This window comes from Ursus arctos, unplaced genomic scaffold, assembly GCF_023065955.2.
Source record: "Ursus arctos isolate Adak ecotype North America unplaced genomic scaffold, UrsArc2.0 scaffold_3, whole genome shotgun sequence".
In the NCBI taxonomy this organism is placed as follows: domain Eukaryota; kingdom Metazoa; phylum Chordata; class Mammalia; order Carnivora; family Ursidae; genus Ursus; species Ursus arctos.
The window spans coordinates 65,356,833-65,375,866 of NW_026622985.1; the positions used below are offsets into that span (position 1 = coordinate 65,356,833).

General features: G+C 37.7%; 1 protein-coding gene across 7 annotated transcripts in view; it reads right to left on the reverse strand.

The window, feature by feature from the left end:
• Positions 1-19,034, reverse strand: part of IMMP2L (inner mitochondrial membrane peptidase subunit 2) — an 821,223-nt gene that overhangs the window by 266,277 nt on the left and 535,912 nt on the right. For 5 of the 7 annotated variants that reach the window (XM_044387634.3, XM_026509501.4, XM_044387639.3 and 2 more), the window contains exon 5: positions 925-990. The exons of the other annotated variants lie outside the window; for them this stretch is intronic. In XM_044387634.3, coding sequence (XP_044243569.1) covers positions 925-990 — 66 coding nt within the window. The remainder of the gene's footprint in view (positions 1-924; positions 991-19,034) is intronic. 7 annotated transcript variants of the gene reach the window in all.

The window sequence follows — 19,034 nt, forward strand, 5'->3', positions numbered from 1 at the left end:
GAAAAGTATAATTATTTTCTGAAACAAAAGAAGAAACAGTGAGATCAGTGGCATTTTTTTATATTTTTGCCAATCCATTTAGTGTTTGGCTGCATAGGAGACAGCCATATTTCGATATCCGCTCCTGCATTCCATCTGATGCCATAGCACACATCACATACCCTCTGGACAACGCCACTGTATGCTTAAGAGAAAATAAGAGTGAAAAAGGCAAAAAGCATCTTAGAATTATTAGGAAAGTAGTTCTGATCTCACTGACCCCCTCAAAGTGTCTTGGGAATGTCCAGCGACCCTCTGGACAGCCCTTGAGAACTGCTGGCCTTGATTCTGCCCTAAAACCAACTGAGATTCATTTTAATGAGATTGTTTAATCTGTAGGGTCATTAATACAGATATTTTAGGATTAAGTTTTTTGGGATCAGAAAATTTTCTGAATATTGGGGCACTTGAGTGGTGCAGTTGGGTTAAGCATCTGACTCTTGGTTTCAGCTCAGATCATGATCTCAGGTTGTGAGCACATTGTACAAAAGCCCCGACTTTCTGTACTTGCTTCTAAAATAATAAGATGTTCATGAATTTGTCTAAAATAAACCTTGATACCATAATCTAAAACAATCATGCTAATTTTAATATCTGAAAAAATAATTATTTAGTGGTTAGTTTAGAAAACATAGTTAATTTCAGTTAATATTTATTTTTCCTATGCCCCACAGATAAAAGATAATAATATAATCAAGAAGTTATGTATGCCTTACATCCTGAAATGGTTGATGATGCTCACTGAAGATGTACCAGTTCATTTGGGATGCTTCCAAAGCTTTGGTCCTCTATATTGAGTGGTACGTCCCAAGTAATAGGATTTAAAACTCAACAAAATTCCCGAAGTTATAACTTGAACTCAAAAACAATAGTTTCAATACTTACTTTACAATATCTCCTTCAAGAGCAATCACTCTTTTAATGATCTTCTGTTCTGGGTTTTTAGGGGACCTAGAATAAAATAAGGTTATACAATCAGTTACGTCTCTATTGTTTTAAGACAATGAAAAGCAATTTTGGGACTAAATGGGCTATATTAAAATCATGACAGAGTCCTTCCCACCCATGACAGTCACATCAATCCTACTTAGATCTCAAGTGATAGAACGCTACTATTGATGTCATTCCCATTTTAAACTTCTGGAAGAGGAGAAGCCATGCTGAAAGTTTATTCAAATAAAAAATACAGAGGGTTAAGAATTTTAACATTAGAGCTAAGCACCTGCACGAAAGATGATTCATACATAAGAAAATGACTAGATATTTCTTTAAAATCACATACTTTTCTTTATTTCATTTACTTTTTTTTAATATTTATTTTGTTATATTAGTCACCATACAGTACATCCCCAGTTCTTGATGCAATGTTCCATGATTCATTACTTGCATATAACACCCAGTGCACCATGCAATATGTGCCCTCCTTAATACCCATCACCGGCCTATCCCAATCCCCCACCCCCCTCCCCTCTGAAGCCCTCAGTTTGTTTCCAAGAGTCCACAGTCTCTCATGGTTCATTTTGCCTTCTGTTTACGCCCCACCCCCTTCATTCCTCCCTTCCTTCTCCTACCGATCTTCCTATTTCTTATGTTCCATAAATGAGTGAAACCATATGATAATTGTCTTTCTCTGCTTGACTTATTTCACTTAGCATGATCTCCTCCAGTCCCGTCCATGTTGCTGCAAATGTTGTATAATCATTCTTTTTGATGGCTGAGTAATATTCCACTGTATATATGGACCACATCTTCTTAATCCAGTCATCTGTTGAAGGGCATCTCAGCTCCTTCCACGATTTAGCTATTGTGGACAATGCTGCTATGAACATTGGGGTGCATATGGCCCTTCTCTTCACTACATCTGTATCTTTGGGGTAAATACCCAGTAGTGCAATTCCTGGATCATAGGGTAGTGGAATTTGGTTTAAATCCTCAAGAAAACAATAAAATGAGAAGTGCTTAAAAAAAATCAGAAGACCCTTTTAAACTCATTTAGGCTTAGCCATTTGAAAATTATGTAATTCGGAGTGCTAAAACAAGGGTACTGACATCCACTCTATCCCTGAAATTTCTCTCTGGGGAAGGCCATGTTCATCCTGAGCAGCCCTACTGAGAGATTCACTTGGTGAGGAAATAATGTCTGCCAACCACGTGAGTGAGCGTAGCAGCAGAACCTTCAGGCCCAGTCAAGTATTCAGAGACTATAGCTCTGGCCAACAGTGTCCCTACAGTCTCACAAGAGACCACAAACCAGACCACCCACCCATGCTGCTTCTGGCTTCCTGATACTCAGAAAATGCATGAGATAATAAACATTTGTTATTTTAAGCTTCGAGATGTTGGAGTACTTTGTTACACGGCAATGACTAAATCTCAAGAAGGCCAATTTCCTGCCAGTAACATTTTAAGTCTTTTAACAGACACATTTCAAGGAACATCTCATACATCATCACATAAATGATCATTTAATATGAATTTGGAAATCAAGGATAGATAAAAATATTCTCAAGTCACATTTTGAATGGAGTTGCTTTTAAAAAGGAAAATAAATGCACAAAAACTGAAAAGATTAAATATATTCAAAATGTAACACTTCATCAAAGTAAATATGCAGTTTCAATAAGATTTATATTTCACATTATATCTTTCAGAGAAAATGAAATCATCTAAACCATTTGCATCTACTTGCGAAAATTAGTCTCACAATTTTTCACTAACTTATAAATATTCTTTATTTTAAAAGGAAACTTGATCAGAGTTTTTGACTGAACTGTCCCCTTCACTGAACTGATTAACCATTATATTTCTATAATTTTACTGTCATTTATATACAGCCAGAGTGAGGGATCTCAGCCCAGTGAAGCTGATGAAATTGTGCGGGACTACTTAACAGTCATTTAGGAAATTCCCCTCTTGTGTCTCTATGTTTTAGATAACCAGAATGTATAAGATAATATTCAGCCTCAGCGATCACCAGAGTTGCATTTTAGAAAAATGGAATATCTTTTTCCTATTATACTGACAAACACATAATAACAATAATAATAGTAATACTAGTAATACAGTTTGTTGTTGACGGTCTAGCGACATGGATACTTTCTATATAAATCATAAGGTCATGTAACATGCCTTCCTTCAGTGTCAATATTTTATATTCTCTTTAATGTAACAATTATATTTTTAGGAATTTATCCAAATGAAACGATTACAAATATATGCAAAATTTTAGCTATATGGATATTCTCTATTTTTAAAAAAGAAAAAAATTCAGTAAGAGTAGATTGGTTAAATAGTCCACCCACCTAGTAAAATATTTTTTCAGCCATTACAAATGATATTATAAAAGAATTTTTAATGATGTGAAATTATCAACACAATTTATAAAATGGAAATAGAAAATATTATGTGTACCGTGACCTCGTATCTGTAATTTGAGAGAGAAAATGCACATGCGATTTTCTAGAAAAAAAATCAGGAAGGACATAAAACAAAAGTTGGGGGGTATGGAGTTCTGTATATGATAAAAAAAAAAAAAAAACCATGCCTAGGTTTTTGGTTCAGATTTGTGGGAAGTCTATGAACAGATGACAACTCTTTGGGTCATATGACATCACCTGAGAAGAAATGCTCCAAGAAAGGGGTGAGTCCTGAACTAATTGCCAAGTTCCCCCACCTAATATGGATGCAGTATTAACATTAATGAAATAATAAAAAAAGCAATCCTTATCACTGTAAAACAATATTTAATTGCCAACAACTTTTAAGCTTTTGAGGTACTTGAAAAGTATTTTATATTTTAAAATAACGTATATTTTAAGATCATGAGGCGAAATAGAATATGCAAAGTGAGCTATCTATATAATTAAAGTCTTATGAATTACCACTTCAAATATATCTATAAATTTTAATGTAATATTAAACTCTTGAATCTAATCAAATGATTCAAAATGGGGGAAAAAAGCTATTACTAACATCAATCCCATTACTGCTCAAAATCTATATCTATATTTTAATCATTAGGCTGTTGAAGGCACTACTTTGATGTAGGTAGAAGTGGTATGAGAGTCATTATAGATTTACATTGTGAAAGTCATTGAACTTCCCTTTGTCTAAATTTTCTTGGCCATTTGCCTATCTCCTGGGAAGTGTCAAGGATAACAAGTGAAGGATTATATGCTTTCCTTTACGGATACGATGTATACTGTCCAATAAATACTAAAATTTGCATTTAAATTTGTAATTTCAGTGTTTTCATAATAAGCATTGTTTTACAATATTTGTTTCTGGAACCTGAATTTTGAGCATTCTGTTTTATGCCGCTGCTTTAATTAGGCAAGATTTCTCCAGAGGCTTGGACAGGTTGCCTAGAATTGTCTGCATAGGTCTCAGATTAGTCTGGTGTGGCAGAATGCGTGTCTAACTGGAATGGCTGTGGGGAGGAGAACAGGGTCTAGCATAGTCGTAAGATTTCTATGACAATGTTCTTGAATTTTTCCTTCCTATCTTAATAAAAATGCTGTCTTCACCCTGTTACAGGGCAAACAGAGCCATGTCTTAGGTCTCATCATCTCTGTAACTGATTTCATGTTTTTGTATGTTCTTGTTGAATTTGTAATTTTGTCATTTTGATCCTGTCTGGAGCACTGGGAAGGTACTTTAGAATACTCAGGAGATGCCCTCTTGCGTTCTGTGGGAATGGAAAGATTAGCAAGTATACCATGCTCTCTGTTCCTGACTCCATGCCCATCCTGACATCACACATATACCTTAACCCTGTGTCTAGGCTCTCACTCTTTCCCATTTAGAGTAAAATCCTAAAACCTCCCTCTGGATTGTATAGATTTTTTATGTTTGCATGGCTCAGGATTGGCCCAGATTGTAATAGGATTAATCTCATTACTAGAAATCATTTTAGCTATAGTCTAATATAAGCATGAATCCCTCAAAAATACCACAGTATATGGGCCACTAATTACATGTATCACAATGAAGTCTAAACTTTAACTCTTCATTAATGAGATAAAAGAACTCATATTCTGGGAATGCCTTATATTAGATAGGTTGTTTTTTATTGTCCTAAAGAATGATCATGCATTAAAACATGTAACTTTACACCATCACAATAAAAAAATAAACACTGCTGTTTGAATCATCAAAATAAGATGTAGAATAAAAAGTCCACTCAACACAGTTATAAAAAGCCATATAAAAAGAAATTCATATCAAATGATGGCTTTCCTCTCCCTTTTATTTTGAGATATAATTAACATATAACATTGTATTAGTTTTAGGGGCACAACATAATGATTTGATATTTGTATATATTGTAAAATGATCACCACAATAAATTTTGTTAACATCCATCACCACACATAGCTACTTTTTTTTTTTTTTTTTTTTTTTTTTTTTTTTAGATTTCAGAAAATGTCGCCTGGGTTTGGCATGGTTTCCATAGAAGGTCAGAGCTAGAAAAGCCCATGAGTGAATCTTCCCTGTTGCTTGTGATCTCACCCATTCTCCATGGCCTAAGTGCTTCTACTGGGTCACCTTGTGCCTTGCAAAGGCATGAAGGGGGTACAATTTCCATGAGGTACCACCCCATTACTAGGGGTCATCACTGTTCTGCTATAAGCAAACCACTGAGTGTAGGCACCCTACATAACCAATCTGGGTCTCATTTTCAGGGAGATAAGGCTAGACCAGAGGTTCTAAACCAGAAGTCAGATAATCGAGGCTAGCCTGTAGAAATGTTTTGTTTGGTCCATATATATATATATATATATATGGTCTATATATATATATATATATATATATAAATCTTGAACTAGCCAAACAAGCAGGAGACTTGACATAAAAATTCTAATTTCGTGTTCCTCTTGAAAAAATAAGATCTGGCAATCCCAGGCCCACATTCTTGCATGAAAGAAAGTCCACAGGAGCTGAGAAGCAGATACTGAGGATGTGCCCGAGTCCCAGCAGCTTCTTCAACAAATCTCTAGTGCCTGAGGGCATGTGAGGTTAGGCGCCTCTAGAAATCTTGACGATTTCTTTCACCTCTATTACCGTAATAACTACTGAGTCAACAGGTATGAAATCTCTAGGGCGGGTCTAGCACATAATAAGTAAGTGAATTTCAGAGCTATCTTTTCCTAAAATAAATTCATAAAGGAGCTCAATTAACTGGGCCCAAGCAAACTGTTAACAATTAACAGTTCTTTCAGACTCATAGATATTTATTTCAAAAACCCTCTAATAAAGGAATTTTCACAGTCTGTTGCATTAGAAGCCAAGAAAGGCGTCTTAAGGGTTTGGTCAAGTTTTATTATATAATTAATTAAAGAAACATTAAAGCTAAATATAATACTATTCACATTGAAATGCACAGATTAGTCTTAAATGGATATTATCTGTAAAATCAAGATAAAAATGGGTAATTTTCAATGCCAGATTCTGTATACTTACTTCACTATCAGTAATGTGAACTTTGTACATACAGCTACATTTTTAATGATTCATTTTTTTTAATTCAGTGCAGTTTTTATTAATTAGTATTCTCCAAACTTTTTACATAGGTCATTATTTCAGCTACATTGTTCTTGCCCCTTGCAGACTTTGCTTTGTATCCTGCGAATTTTCAAAATTCAAACAAAGAAAACTATGTAGACTTGTGTTGCTCTTTGGGTTCATTCTTGAAATACAGCCACAAATGTGGAGCTTATAACTTCAGATATACTTTTGGAATTTTAATATTTTATATTTCAATAAAATATTCAATATAATGTTCAACACTTTTATTTATTATTTTGTATTTCAATCCCAATCATTTCTGTCCTTCTACCTCAAAAAGTGCTCCAATCCAACAGCCTCATTATTATTAAGCTGAATTACAGATGAGGTTGGAAAAAAACGGTTAATGTTTCAAATGTGTTTTCTATAACACCTTAGTTTCTTAGATAGGGACCAGGTCTTGGGAGGAAGGGAGATCATGGGAAAGGCGCCAACAGGCAGGGGCATAGGGTGGCTGTGTGCATAGAAAACCCAGAGAAATAAAATGAGTTTCAGAGCACTGGGGCCAATGCTTTTCAGCAGGCTCCTACGTAGGGTAGGGACAGGATAGGGAAGGGATGATTTATGTACTTTGGCTATTTTCTCACAGCATATCCTACCTGAATCAGGCCATTGAGAAGCAGCAAGCAGTTGGGGTTCTAAGTGATCTAAGAATGTGGCAGCAGGAGCAACAAGCTGTTTTCAGATTTATCTTCTATAATTCCTTACACAAACGTATTACAGCAGTACTGATGAAACAACAAGAGCATGCACTTCAGAGAAGTAAGATGTTGTTTACTGATAAAAATTCTCCTTCATTCAGGGGCGCCTGGGTGGCGCAGTCGTTAAAAGCGTCTGCCTTCGGCTCAGGGCGTGATCCTGGCGATCCGGGATCGAGTCCCACATCAGGCTCTTCCGCTGTGAGCCTGCTTCTTCCTCTCCCACTCCCCCTGCTGTGTTCCCTCTCTCGCTGGCTGTCTCTCTGTCACATAAATAAATAAAATCTTAAAAAAAAAAAAAAATTCTCCTTCGTTCAATTGAAGAGGTGTTTCACTGTCACTAACTAGGATTCTAAGAAATGTAATAAGCAAATGGTGACAACTGGCCTTCTTAGTAAATCAGCCTTGATTATGTGAAATCAATCAAATATGTATTATGACTTTTGACTTCTGTACTTGAAAAGAGCTGAAATAGTTTTGTAATTGTGTATTTTGATTCTGAAGTAAATGTTCTCACTTAACTATGAACATTTTCATGAATTTAGTATAGTCATAACAATGAGTTAATTTACACAAGTATATTAACTCCAGCATGTCAAAACACAGAACATTGCAAACTTCAGGTACTGAACATAACAACAACTCTACCTCATGGTCTAGGATGGTTGTATGCAAATGGATATATTTATATAGCAGATATAGAAAATATACAGCACGAAGGTAATACATATATATGTATGTGTATGCGTGTGTATTCTACCATGCAATATGGAATCTTGCTATTTAAAGAAACTACTCTGATCTATAAAGAAACTCCTGGACCAAAAAATACATTCGCTGATTTTATTTTGTAAATCTTGGTTTTCACACATCGAATATGCTTAGAGTTGGCATATCTGTGGAATTGGAGGAGATGAATACTTAACATAAAATGTATACTGGCTATACTTTTAATCAGGCTCCCAAAGTGCAGACCTTCCCATCACCTCTCTGTTCCCGAAGTGCAACATGCACTCAGGAGTGTCTGAGTTGTTTCTGTTATAGTCAAGATAGGTTTTGTCCCTCTATCTACACTATCTCAATGAATATGTCTTTGTAACAGAGCACCAGTTAAGACCAGGGAATAAAGATTAACTGGTCTTCAAAGGAATCAATCCATCAAACTAGCCTCATAACCTTAAGACTGCAATTAAGCTCACTGGCTTCATACTTTCAGCTTCAACCAGGTTAGCAAATAGTGCCACATTCTTTTGGTAGACTTGAAGAATATACAAACCGAGAAAAAGCCTATTGACATTTTCTACATCAAGCTATATCTGTATTCATCGATGCATCATGAAAATGGGAGACCAACTGAGATACAAAACAAATGGGGGCACACAAGAGCGGAAGTGAGAACACTTACACCGATACAAGATGGCCGTAGTATGTGCAGTCACCTAGAAATTGCTATTGGAAGAATGGCCCAGGGGTCAGTCTGTGTCTAACATCCTACTGGCAGCTGGCCTCCATGTGGCTCATGTTGTGGGGTGTGAGATAACAAGCTTCGGGCAGGAGGTATCTTGTTAAAAGTGAGGAGAAGGAGGACGAAGGCAATCTTGACCATTTTACCTGGAGCCACCATTTAATCCACACCTGTAACCAATTTCTCACTGGACAAATATACAAAAAAGAACAGAATTATTTTCCTTACAAATATAAAATGAATGTTTTTTCTCTGGTGAAGTCAGCTTCTGAAATCGGCCTAATTGTGTCAACAGGTGTTTGTGATGGACAGAAGCTGGGAAATTCACATGCGCGCCTTAGGGCTGTGCCCTCCAAGCAACATGGCTAGAGCATCTTCAGTGTAACATTCTGGGGTCATACAAAGACGTGAGGTACACGCCAATGTGCCAACCTGCCGCCTTTTTGTCTCATGACGACGGTTACCATATGACACTTTCCAAAGTCAGGCAACAGACAATCAAGAGTCAGATGGGGGTGGGGGCATTTCTATGGCTCCCAGCATGGGCATGGCGGTGGGAAGATCTTTACAACCAGACAGGCCAATAGGCTGTTCAATGGATAAGAGCATGGAGAGATGTCAGCTGAGGTTCAGGTGTCCCTCCCCTGCTGCTATCACACCATAAACTCCTCAGAGCTCAGATGCTACTCTAACAAGATGAAGAACCACAAACAGACTTAATTTGATTCGAATTGCCTTCAAAAGTTCTTGAGCTCACCCTGAGTTGAAAAGAATAAGGTGTTGCTTGCAAGAAGAAACCTAAATTCCAGCAATGGCAAAATACAGTTATATATTTTTGCATACCTTATTGTTATGACATGAGAATGTGCACCCATTCCATTTTCTTTATTCCACCACATATATCACCGCACTACTATGCTCTCTAGTGACTGTGGTGACAAGCATTATGGATGTTTCAAGTGACTGCTGGATTCAAATTTTTCTAGTAAAACTGAGTTAGGTATATGTGTGGGGAGAAGTGAAATGCCACATGATCATTGAAAGCCATGTAATTTCTCTAAAATGATCAGTCTCCTGGCGAATGTTGACAGTGTGGAGGTCAGAATAGGAGTAGACTATGAAGCATCCTGGCTTGTTTCTGTTCTAACCCTGTCGAACTTATTAATTTTTAAAATACTATGTAGTACTATTGCTCAGTGGAAGAGTTTTCAGCTAGGCTCCAATAACTACACACAATTTGCTCCCTTGAAAATGTCAACTTTATGCCCCCAGTAGTAAACTGAATAGTATTAGCAAACTGTCTCCAGGAAAAAAAAAATCCATGAGGTTTGGGATTTTATAAAATCGACTGCAACTGGTCACCTCGAAACCAGCAACATCATTTACTTGCTCAGCCTGACAGCCACTTACATAGCTCCCATTACCTAGCTATCAGAAACTTACTCTCTTTATGTTTTTTTCTGCTATTTATACTGCAATAACCTATTCCTATGATAGTTTATCAATGTTATAACTAAAAAAATACTAATGTTAAATTAAATGTCTAACTCCTTTGCTTAATGGTATGCATTTGTTTCTAGGTCTCCTAGCATGTCCGACCTTCTTCCCCTATGCTGGCTGGAGTCCACAGAGCTACAGAAGATGGAAAGAATACAATGTCTCAGAAGTTAGAAGTGCCTCAATTTAGAAAGTGTTTTGAGTGGCAGAGAATAAACGCCTTTTGATGAGAAGAGGAAAGTTGAGAATGACAAAAAATTTGATGAGGGGTTAAAAGAATTGTGAGCGACTATAAGGGAACTGTGGGGACAATGAAAGGAAAATGGAGAGAATATTGTCAAGGACTAACAGAAGTGACCTTACTAGGGTCAACCAACCACAGAGGAATAGAGCTGTGACTGGAGAAACAGAGCCAGGCGAAGTAGAGTGAGGAGCTGATGGACTCAGCAAAGGAAGCGCAGAAGCAGGCCAGCTCCACTTGAAGACCAAAGACCCTCGGAGTTGCTAAATCTGCTTTCTAGCAATTTAACAGAGCCTCAGAATCAGAGAAAGTTGTTTGTGTTGTTACTACAATCCCGTGATTGTCCTTTGCCTTGTTAGGTAAGCCTGGAAAAGTTTTATTGTTCATAAGAAAATTCATCGCTTAGTTGCGAATGTTCAAGATCCAGAGCAGCAAGGGAATCCCTTTCCGAAAACCACAACCACGTCTCCACCTGTGATGCCTCCTTTCACAAGGCTAAGGACTGTCCTGCTATTTTTTGTTGACCACAATGAGCAGTACCTACAAAATGTGTCCAGGTACGCCTTCTTTGGTAAAACCTGAGTTACGCTGAGGTGACAATTTGCCAGATTATTTACCCCTTCCTGCCATTCATTAGTCTACACACACTGTTGTCCCTTTTTTTTTCTTAGTCCACAAAATTGTATTTCGAACAATGGGTACCAACTTAAAATGGAACATATGGTGTCTACCCACATGTGTTGTTCCTTACGGGAAGTCACTTTGATTCTAGGATGAAAGACAGTGATTAATGCGAGAAGGCTCGCCTGCTTTCCTGAGCAGCAGTCTCCTGATTCTGTACACACACAACATGGACTCTAATCTCTAAGCTGTCATGTTGATGCTCTTCGCGAGCCGTACACTTCACAGGCTCTGAAACCACTCTGCAGCTCAAACATGATCAACAGCTCTCCTCGAATCAGAACAGCAGCACGAGATTATTAAATCAAAACGGGAGCGAACCCTCATCTTCACATGTGCAGGAAATTCAGAGGGGGCCTGATTTCCATATGGTTCCCACAGCTGAAGCTTAACAAGTATCTTCCAGATACAGGTACAACCATTCATAATCCTCAAATACCTCTACAATGGAGTAAAACAAGTCCAAATAGAATTAAGGGAAACAATCTCCAACTGGTCTCACATGCCTGTGGGTTAAATGTATGAAGGAGGCTTTGATTTAAATAAAAGCAGATTCTCAGAAACATATGCTCACCACCCACCATTCTTTATCTGAATGGTAGGAACTAAGGAGTTTCATTTCACTGTAGCATTGGAGCTTTGCCAAGAGGCAGGAGCACAAACATCGGTGATTAAGAAAGATCTCCAGTATAAAATATGTTTTCAGGGGTCTAATCTACTTCAGGATGGGTTTATGGGCAATGGCATCATGTTTCGGACTGACCATATAACATTATTACACTCTACTTTGGACTTTTAAATAACCTAAACCTACTCCCTAAAATAAAATACCTTTCTTAAAAAGATACAACAAAATCATAAAAACGCTTCTCTCAAAAATCTTGATTCAGCTTCATTTAAAAATGTAGAGCCCCAAAGCCTTGCCGATGTACATACCTTGTTTCTCCCACCTTTTATCAGTTCTTTCTTGCCACTGCCATCTGTTTGCCTGGCTTTTTCCAGCACGTTGCCCATCCCTGCAGGCTGTTCACTGGCACCTGGATGCCTCCCTCTAATTCTTTATGGCACAATCCAAGCAATGTCCCGGGTCTTTTCCAATTCTTCTTCACAAAGATTTTCCTCAACATCACCCCTTGTATATTTTGGATACTTATCCTTCACAGGTATCATTTTTCAATTAGGTAATGTGCAAGTTTGCCTTTGGTCTTCTGTTTTAAACACAATGATTTCCTGTTATATTGCTTTGTGTTATACATAGAAAACTTTCTGGCTATCTCATCTTTTACAATTACAATTCAACAAAATCCTCGTAATTTCAGGCTTTAAAGACTTAAACACTGTATTCAGAGGAGTCCTATGGTGAAAAAGTAGCTAGTTCAAAGGTTTCTGGAAAAGTCATGCTTCCTTTCCATTAACTTTTAATACATAAAAGTCTGTCTACTCGTAGGTACACTGGCCTAATCACATAATCAATATGGAACTGCAGAATTATTAGAGATTTAAAACAAATATGTAACATAATTTAATAAAAGAAAAGTCAAGGAAATGGAACTCTAAGGTTGTAATTCTACAGAACCAATGAGAAGACAATAAATAAGGTAAATGACCATATTTGAATCTCTTATAGTATCTTTCAAACTATATCACTACCCTTCTAAATTAAAATCTCATTTTAATTAGTTCCCAACAATCCAATCTAATCACTTTCAAGTCAAAGTCTCAGCTGTTTAGAATGCAGACTGTATCGCTGCTGTGGTTATGTGTACTTGACCTCCTGCCTGTTAACAAAGAGACTCAATTAATTATTTGCTGTTTTGAATGGCTATTTCATTTCACCTCCACCTTTCTTTAAGTGTTAAAAGGCTCAATTGCTTTATCACCTTAACCTTAGCTTTGGAGAATGCACACAGAATTTCTTAACTGCCACCTAATAAACCATCTTGATCCAGAAAGCTAATTTTCAGGCCCATAGCTCCTACATGTCTTATGCTAGAGTCAGCTAAAGTAACATATTGACCTCGTGGCACATCATCTTCTAAGAGAGCCTCTCCATTCTGAAGAGCAGCCTGGGTGCTAAACTATTACCTTGGTATAGGTAAAGAGACACACTAGTATTGCCATGGGCTGTGGTGTCACAGTTACAGCGCAACACTGGTTTCATTATAAATCTTACCAAACACAAATGAAAGGCTTTCACTATACACTGAAGGTATGTAAATTAATGTGTATTATTGTAGTTGTTTTAAGATTTTATTTATTTACCTAACAGAGAGAGAGAGCCTAGAGCCAAAAGCACAAGCAGGGGGAACAGCAGAGGGAGAGGGAGAAGCAGGCTCCCCACTGAGTGGGGGGGGGGGCACCAAGCGGGGCTTGATCCTAGGACCCCGGGATTATGACCTGAGCTGAAGGCAGATGTTTAACCGACTGAGAAACCCAAGCACCCCAATAGTGTATTGGTTTTTCCAATGTACTTTAACTTTTCCTACATACTTTTAGTTACATTAAACTCAGTAGTATAATCTAATATTGAAATCCTGAAACCCCAAACCAGAACAAGAAAATAGCTTCAGAGTAAATGTGAAAAACGTTTTGCAATGTATATACAAAGTATTACTGATACCAGTGAAGGTCTAAATGTGAAAAACTAGCCACAAAGCTAAAAGATAGCAAAGAACCTCCCTAGTTCCTTTGAATTCTTTTAATTCAGATACTGTGTAACATTTTAGAAGTTCCCATTTGCTACATACTTGTTTACTTATAGGTTATTCCTGTCTCCACAAGTATACCATAAGATGTGAAAATAGTGATTGTCTTAACCTTCTTATTGTATCCGGTCCCAAGTCAGTTACTGGCACTCAAAATAATAATAATAATAATAATAATAATAATAATAATAATAATTTTATGTAATCATAATTATATTATTGTTATTTGATGATGATTAGGTCATAACAAATACACCAAGATATTGCTACTAGGCATCTTGTGTAAGTGGAATCATACAATAATTGTCCTTTTGTGCCTCGTTTATTTCACTTAGCATACAGTTTTCAAGGTTTAGCCATGGTGTTGCATATACTTGAATTTCATTCTTTGTCATTTTTATGACTGATACTAGTTATTTCATGAATAGCCGGAATGATTTACCAACCCAGGAACAATATCTTGGCATATTTCTTATAATCTCATTTTTAAAATGGCAACGGAAATTTTGGAAAACAACAACAACAACAACACACCTTGTGACTATTCAATTCTTTCCAAGGGAATTTATGCTGACACGAAAATAAATGATTCTATCATCTGCTGATCTTGGTCTGTAGATAAGTGGTTCTGAAACTTTAAAATCTAGGGTTGAGCCCTGGAAATTTAGAATCCACATTTCAAAAAGCACCTAGGTAAAAAATAAATAAATACTAATAAAAATAACTAAATGAAAAGCCCTCAGGTGATTCTGATGCAGGTGGTCCTAGCGTACCTTTTATAGACACAGCTGGGAACCTTCACAAGAAAATCCTATGCAATTCAGCATACTCCTGCCCCCAACTCCACACCCCACAACCACATACATTCAATAAAGATATAGGCCATAAAGAAATATTTTCTAAATAAACATAACAAATATAAAAATATAATAATAAAACATGTACACAATTCTAAATCAGTGGAAAAGCAAAAATTTCCCACTAGGTAAAAAAATTCTAATAATTCCATATTTAACTTCAACTTCAAACTGCATCTACAGCTACCATGAAACAGCGTAATTCAAGTAAGAAAGAACAAGACATTCGGTTTCCAGCGTTTCTTAGAATATAAAAACCACACTCAGAACAAACACAATGATGAGAAACTATAATGTAACAGAAAGGCTATGGTTTTAGATACACAAGAATTTGTTTCTTGGAGTTATTAATCCGTTCAACAAATATTTGCAAAATGACAACCAGATACCAGGCACTCTGTCTATGGTACTAGTTTACTGAACAGCCCTTACTACAATTTATGGCACAATTTATTTTTAGGATTCAGGCCCAAATGTATTTAGCTGTATTATCTTGAGCAAGTCATGTACCTCTCTTAGCATCTATTTTTTCATGAGTAAAAAGAGGTGATGACAAACAGTATGGCTGACCCCCCATCCCGGGCCCGACGTTGCTGTCGGGATCAAATGAGCTATTAAACATAAGCTTCTAAGCATCTGATTTTTATAGAAAGAGTCTCAGAATGTGATAATAAAGTATACTGGTGAGCTCCAGGGGTCCAATTCCTACTTTAAGTAGGAGAGTTTCTTTGAAACTAAGACCACAAAATGAACTTCTCACTACAAAGATCACTAGGTAACTTTCTGTGAAGTGTGTGTTGTGGTCTATTACATCCAGACAGCAACTGTGCCACCAAATAGGCTTGACTCTACTTCCAAATTGCAACACAATTTGTCAATAGTTTTCTCTCTCTTTCTTTCTCTCTCTCCTTTCCTTCTTTCTGCTCTTCTTCCTACCCTTTTACCTTTTTTCTTTCTACCTTCCTTCCTTCCTTCTTAGAACCTTCTTCATAGGACCTTGTTAAAAACTGAAGATAGTATACATAGATGAAGCCATTCTTAGGCCCAGTAATTGTTGATTTCTTTTCATTAGTTTGTGAGCTGTTAAATTTGTAGCTAAATGTATTTTTAGTGGGCAATTTAATTGTTCCAGTGAAATGCAAAAGTTCAATCAACCAATTTTGTGTGGAAAGTGAAGAGAATCTAATTATTCTATCTGTTCTGTATTTTTTTTTTAATATTTTATTTATTTATTAGACAGAGATAGAGACAGCCAGCGAGAGAGGGAACACAAGCAGGGGGAGTGGGAGAGGAAGAAGCAGGCTCATAGCAGAGGAGCCTGATGTGGGGCTCGATCCCACAACGCGGGGATCACGCCCTGAGCCGAAGGCAGACGCTTAACCGCTGTGCCACCCAGGCGCCCCTATCTGTTCTGTATTTTAATTAATTGTTCCTCACTCAAAAATGAGGTAACAAAATGAAGACAATGATATTGTATTAAAAATGCTCTGGAAATACAGCAAACAGTTCACAGAACATCCCTGAAAACAAGCACAAATGGAGAAATCTGAGGCGTAAGAGATATTCAGCATAAGACCCTAGAAAGTTGACAAACAATAGACATCCATCCACTTTTCAGTCCCATATTCATTGTTTCACCATTTTCTTTCTAGGACTATGCTATTTTTTTAGTATATTTTTTAGGCTTTTTTTCTAAGCATTTTCAAATGTTCTGATTAATTATGGTAATATTATAAAAGAGTGAAATAATGGATATCTATATTTTACATTAAGAACTAAAACCAGGATGATGGGTATTAGCCTCAGCATCTATCACTCGGAATACTATGTTATAATTTCTCATGGTGGCCATTATCATTTCCAATGAGCTGTAAGTGAATGACAACAACAAAATCAATATAAAGAAATGTATAGGTAACACCACCATAAAGAAATCTGTGGTGGAAGCCTAAAATTATTTTCATTCTAAAACGTTGTATATCCACAATAAATCTGATATGAGATAAATGTATCAAACTATTAATTGTTAAAAGTGACAAATCCTATTTAAAATAAGATTATCATCTACACTAAATATTCCATATTTTCATGCGAGAAAGAAAAAAAATTACTTAATCTTAGTTTGGTAATTAATGGTTGCTACAAAGACCCTGTAGAACCCTCCAGCTAATTTTCTGACTCTTTGATCTCTAAATTTCATTGATAAATCTAAGGTACACATCAAAACCACAAAGCTTTCTTTCTAAAAAGGAAAAACCTATACTTTGCTAAATTCAACACATTTTGTTTTAAAATGTGTGTGAGTTAAAAAAAATAATTAGAAATATATAAATAAATTTAAAATAATTCTTACTAGAGGTTCCCGGGGATCCAGCCGCCATCTTGATCTGTGGGCAAACGTGGTTCCGTGCATCTCAGTGGTATGCCAATAGGTATTTGTGTCATTTTGAGTAAGGGTTTCTTAGTCAAAGGTATTTTAGGAGGAGGGGGAAAGATGGCAGAGGAATAGGGGACCCTATTTCAACCGGTCCACTGAATCGAGCTGGATATGTACAAGACCATCCTGAACTCCCACAAAATCAGCCTGAGACATAAGAAGATACATCTGGATCTCCACAAACAAACAGCTCCAGCGCTGGGTATCAAGGTATGAAGCGGGGAGCCGAGAGTCCGCACACAGTTACCGGAAGATAAACGGAAGGCAGAGGGAGCCCCCGGGCTCAGGTGCAGGGAAGGCAGAAGCCTCCTGTGCTGGGGAGCGGCAGCACTAGCAGACCAGTAGCAGCGGGGAAACCAGACTGAAACCTGGAGCTTGGGAGTGCGCGTGCGTCCAAACCACACTGAATCAGGGAGCTCGGAAGCACCTGAGGGAACCAGTGACGGCTGGCAGTTTTAGAAACACAAAGGGCAGAGACTTGCCAGCTCTGGGAGTGAGGACTGGGAGAGCGGCTATGGGGTGCAAAATCCGGGACACTGCAGGTTTTTAGCAGCACTGACAGAAAGACAGTCAGTGTGGCCTAGAGAGCTGAGTGAAGAGCAGACTGAGATCTCTCTGTTCTGAGACAGAGGTTTGGATACGGTCACTGCTACTCTGACTCTCAGAAGAGACACAGACAGCTGCCAGAGAAAGCCACCAGAGAACAAAAGCCTGGAAAAACCGGTTCTCACTGTGCCCATCCCCCCCCAAAGGGGGCAGGGCAACTCTGCCCAAACGGGGTTGCCTGAGTATCAGCGTGGCAGCCCCCCCCCCCCCCAGAAGGCAGGAGGAAAGAACGAGAAGCCCACATTCCTAAGGTCCCTATAAAACAGGTGCATCTTGCTTGGGTACCAGTCAATAACCTGGGCTCTGTACATCCCCCCAACCACACCTCAACAGAATGACAAGGAGGAGGAACCCCCAACAAAGGAAAGAAACAGAGATTGTGGCCTCTGCCACAGAACTAATGGATATGGATATAACCAAACTGTCAGAAATGGATTTCAGAGTAACAATTGTCAAGATGATGTATAGGCTTGAGAAAAATATTAACGAAAATATAGAATCTCTAAGGGCTGAAATGAGAATGAATCTGGTGGAAATTAAGAATTCTATGAATCAAATGCAGTCTAAACTGGATGCTCTGACTGCCAGGGTAAACGAGGCAGAAGAACAAATTATGAGTTAGAGGATGAGATGATAGAAAAGAAGGAAAGAGAGATAACGTAGGGAAAAAAAAAACCTCCATCTTCATGAAGAAAAGCTATGGGACATTACTGACTCAATGAAATGTTCCAATGTCACAATTATCAGCATCCCCGAGGGGGTGGAGAAAGAGAGAGGTCTAGAAGAGATATTTGAACAAATTGTAGCTGAGAACTTCCCTAATCTGGTGAAGGAAACAAGCATTTGTGTCCAAGAGGTAGAGAGAACCCCACCCAAGATAATTGAGAACAGACCAACACAATGACATGTAATACAATTTGCAAATCTTAGATCCAAAGAAACGATCTTGAAAGTGGCCAGGGGGAAGAGAATCCTCATGTACAGAGGGAAGAACATCAGAAGAGTATCAGATCTGTCTACAGAGACCTGGCAAGCCAGAAAGGGCTGGAAAGACATATTCAGAGCACTAAGTGAGAAGAACATGCAGGCAAGGAGACATTATCCAGCAAGGCTGTCATTCACAATGGATGGAGAGACAAGGAGCTTCCAAGACCGGCAGGAACTGAAAGAATATGTTACCACCAAGCCAGCCCTACAAGAAATATTAAGGGGGGGTTCTATAAAAGTAAAAAGACCCCAAG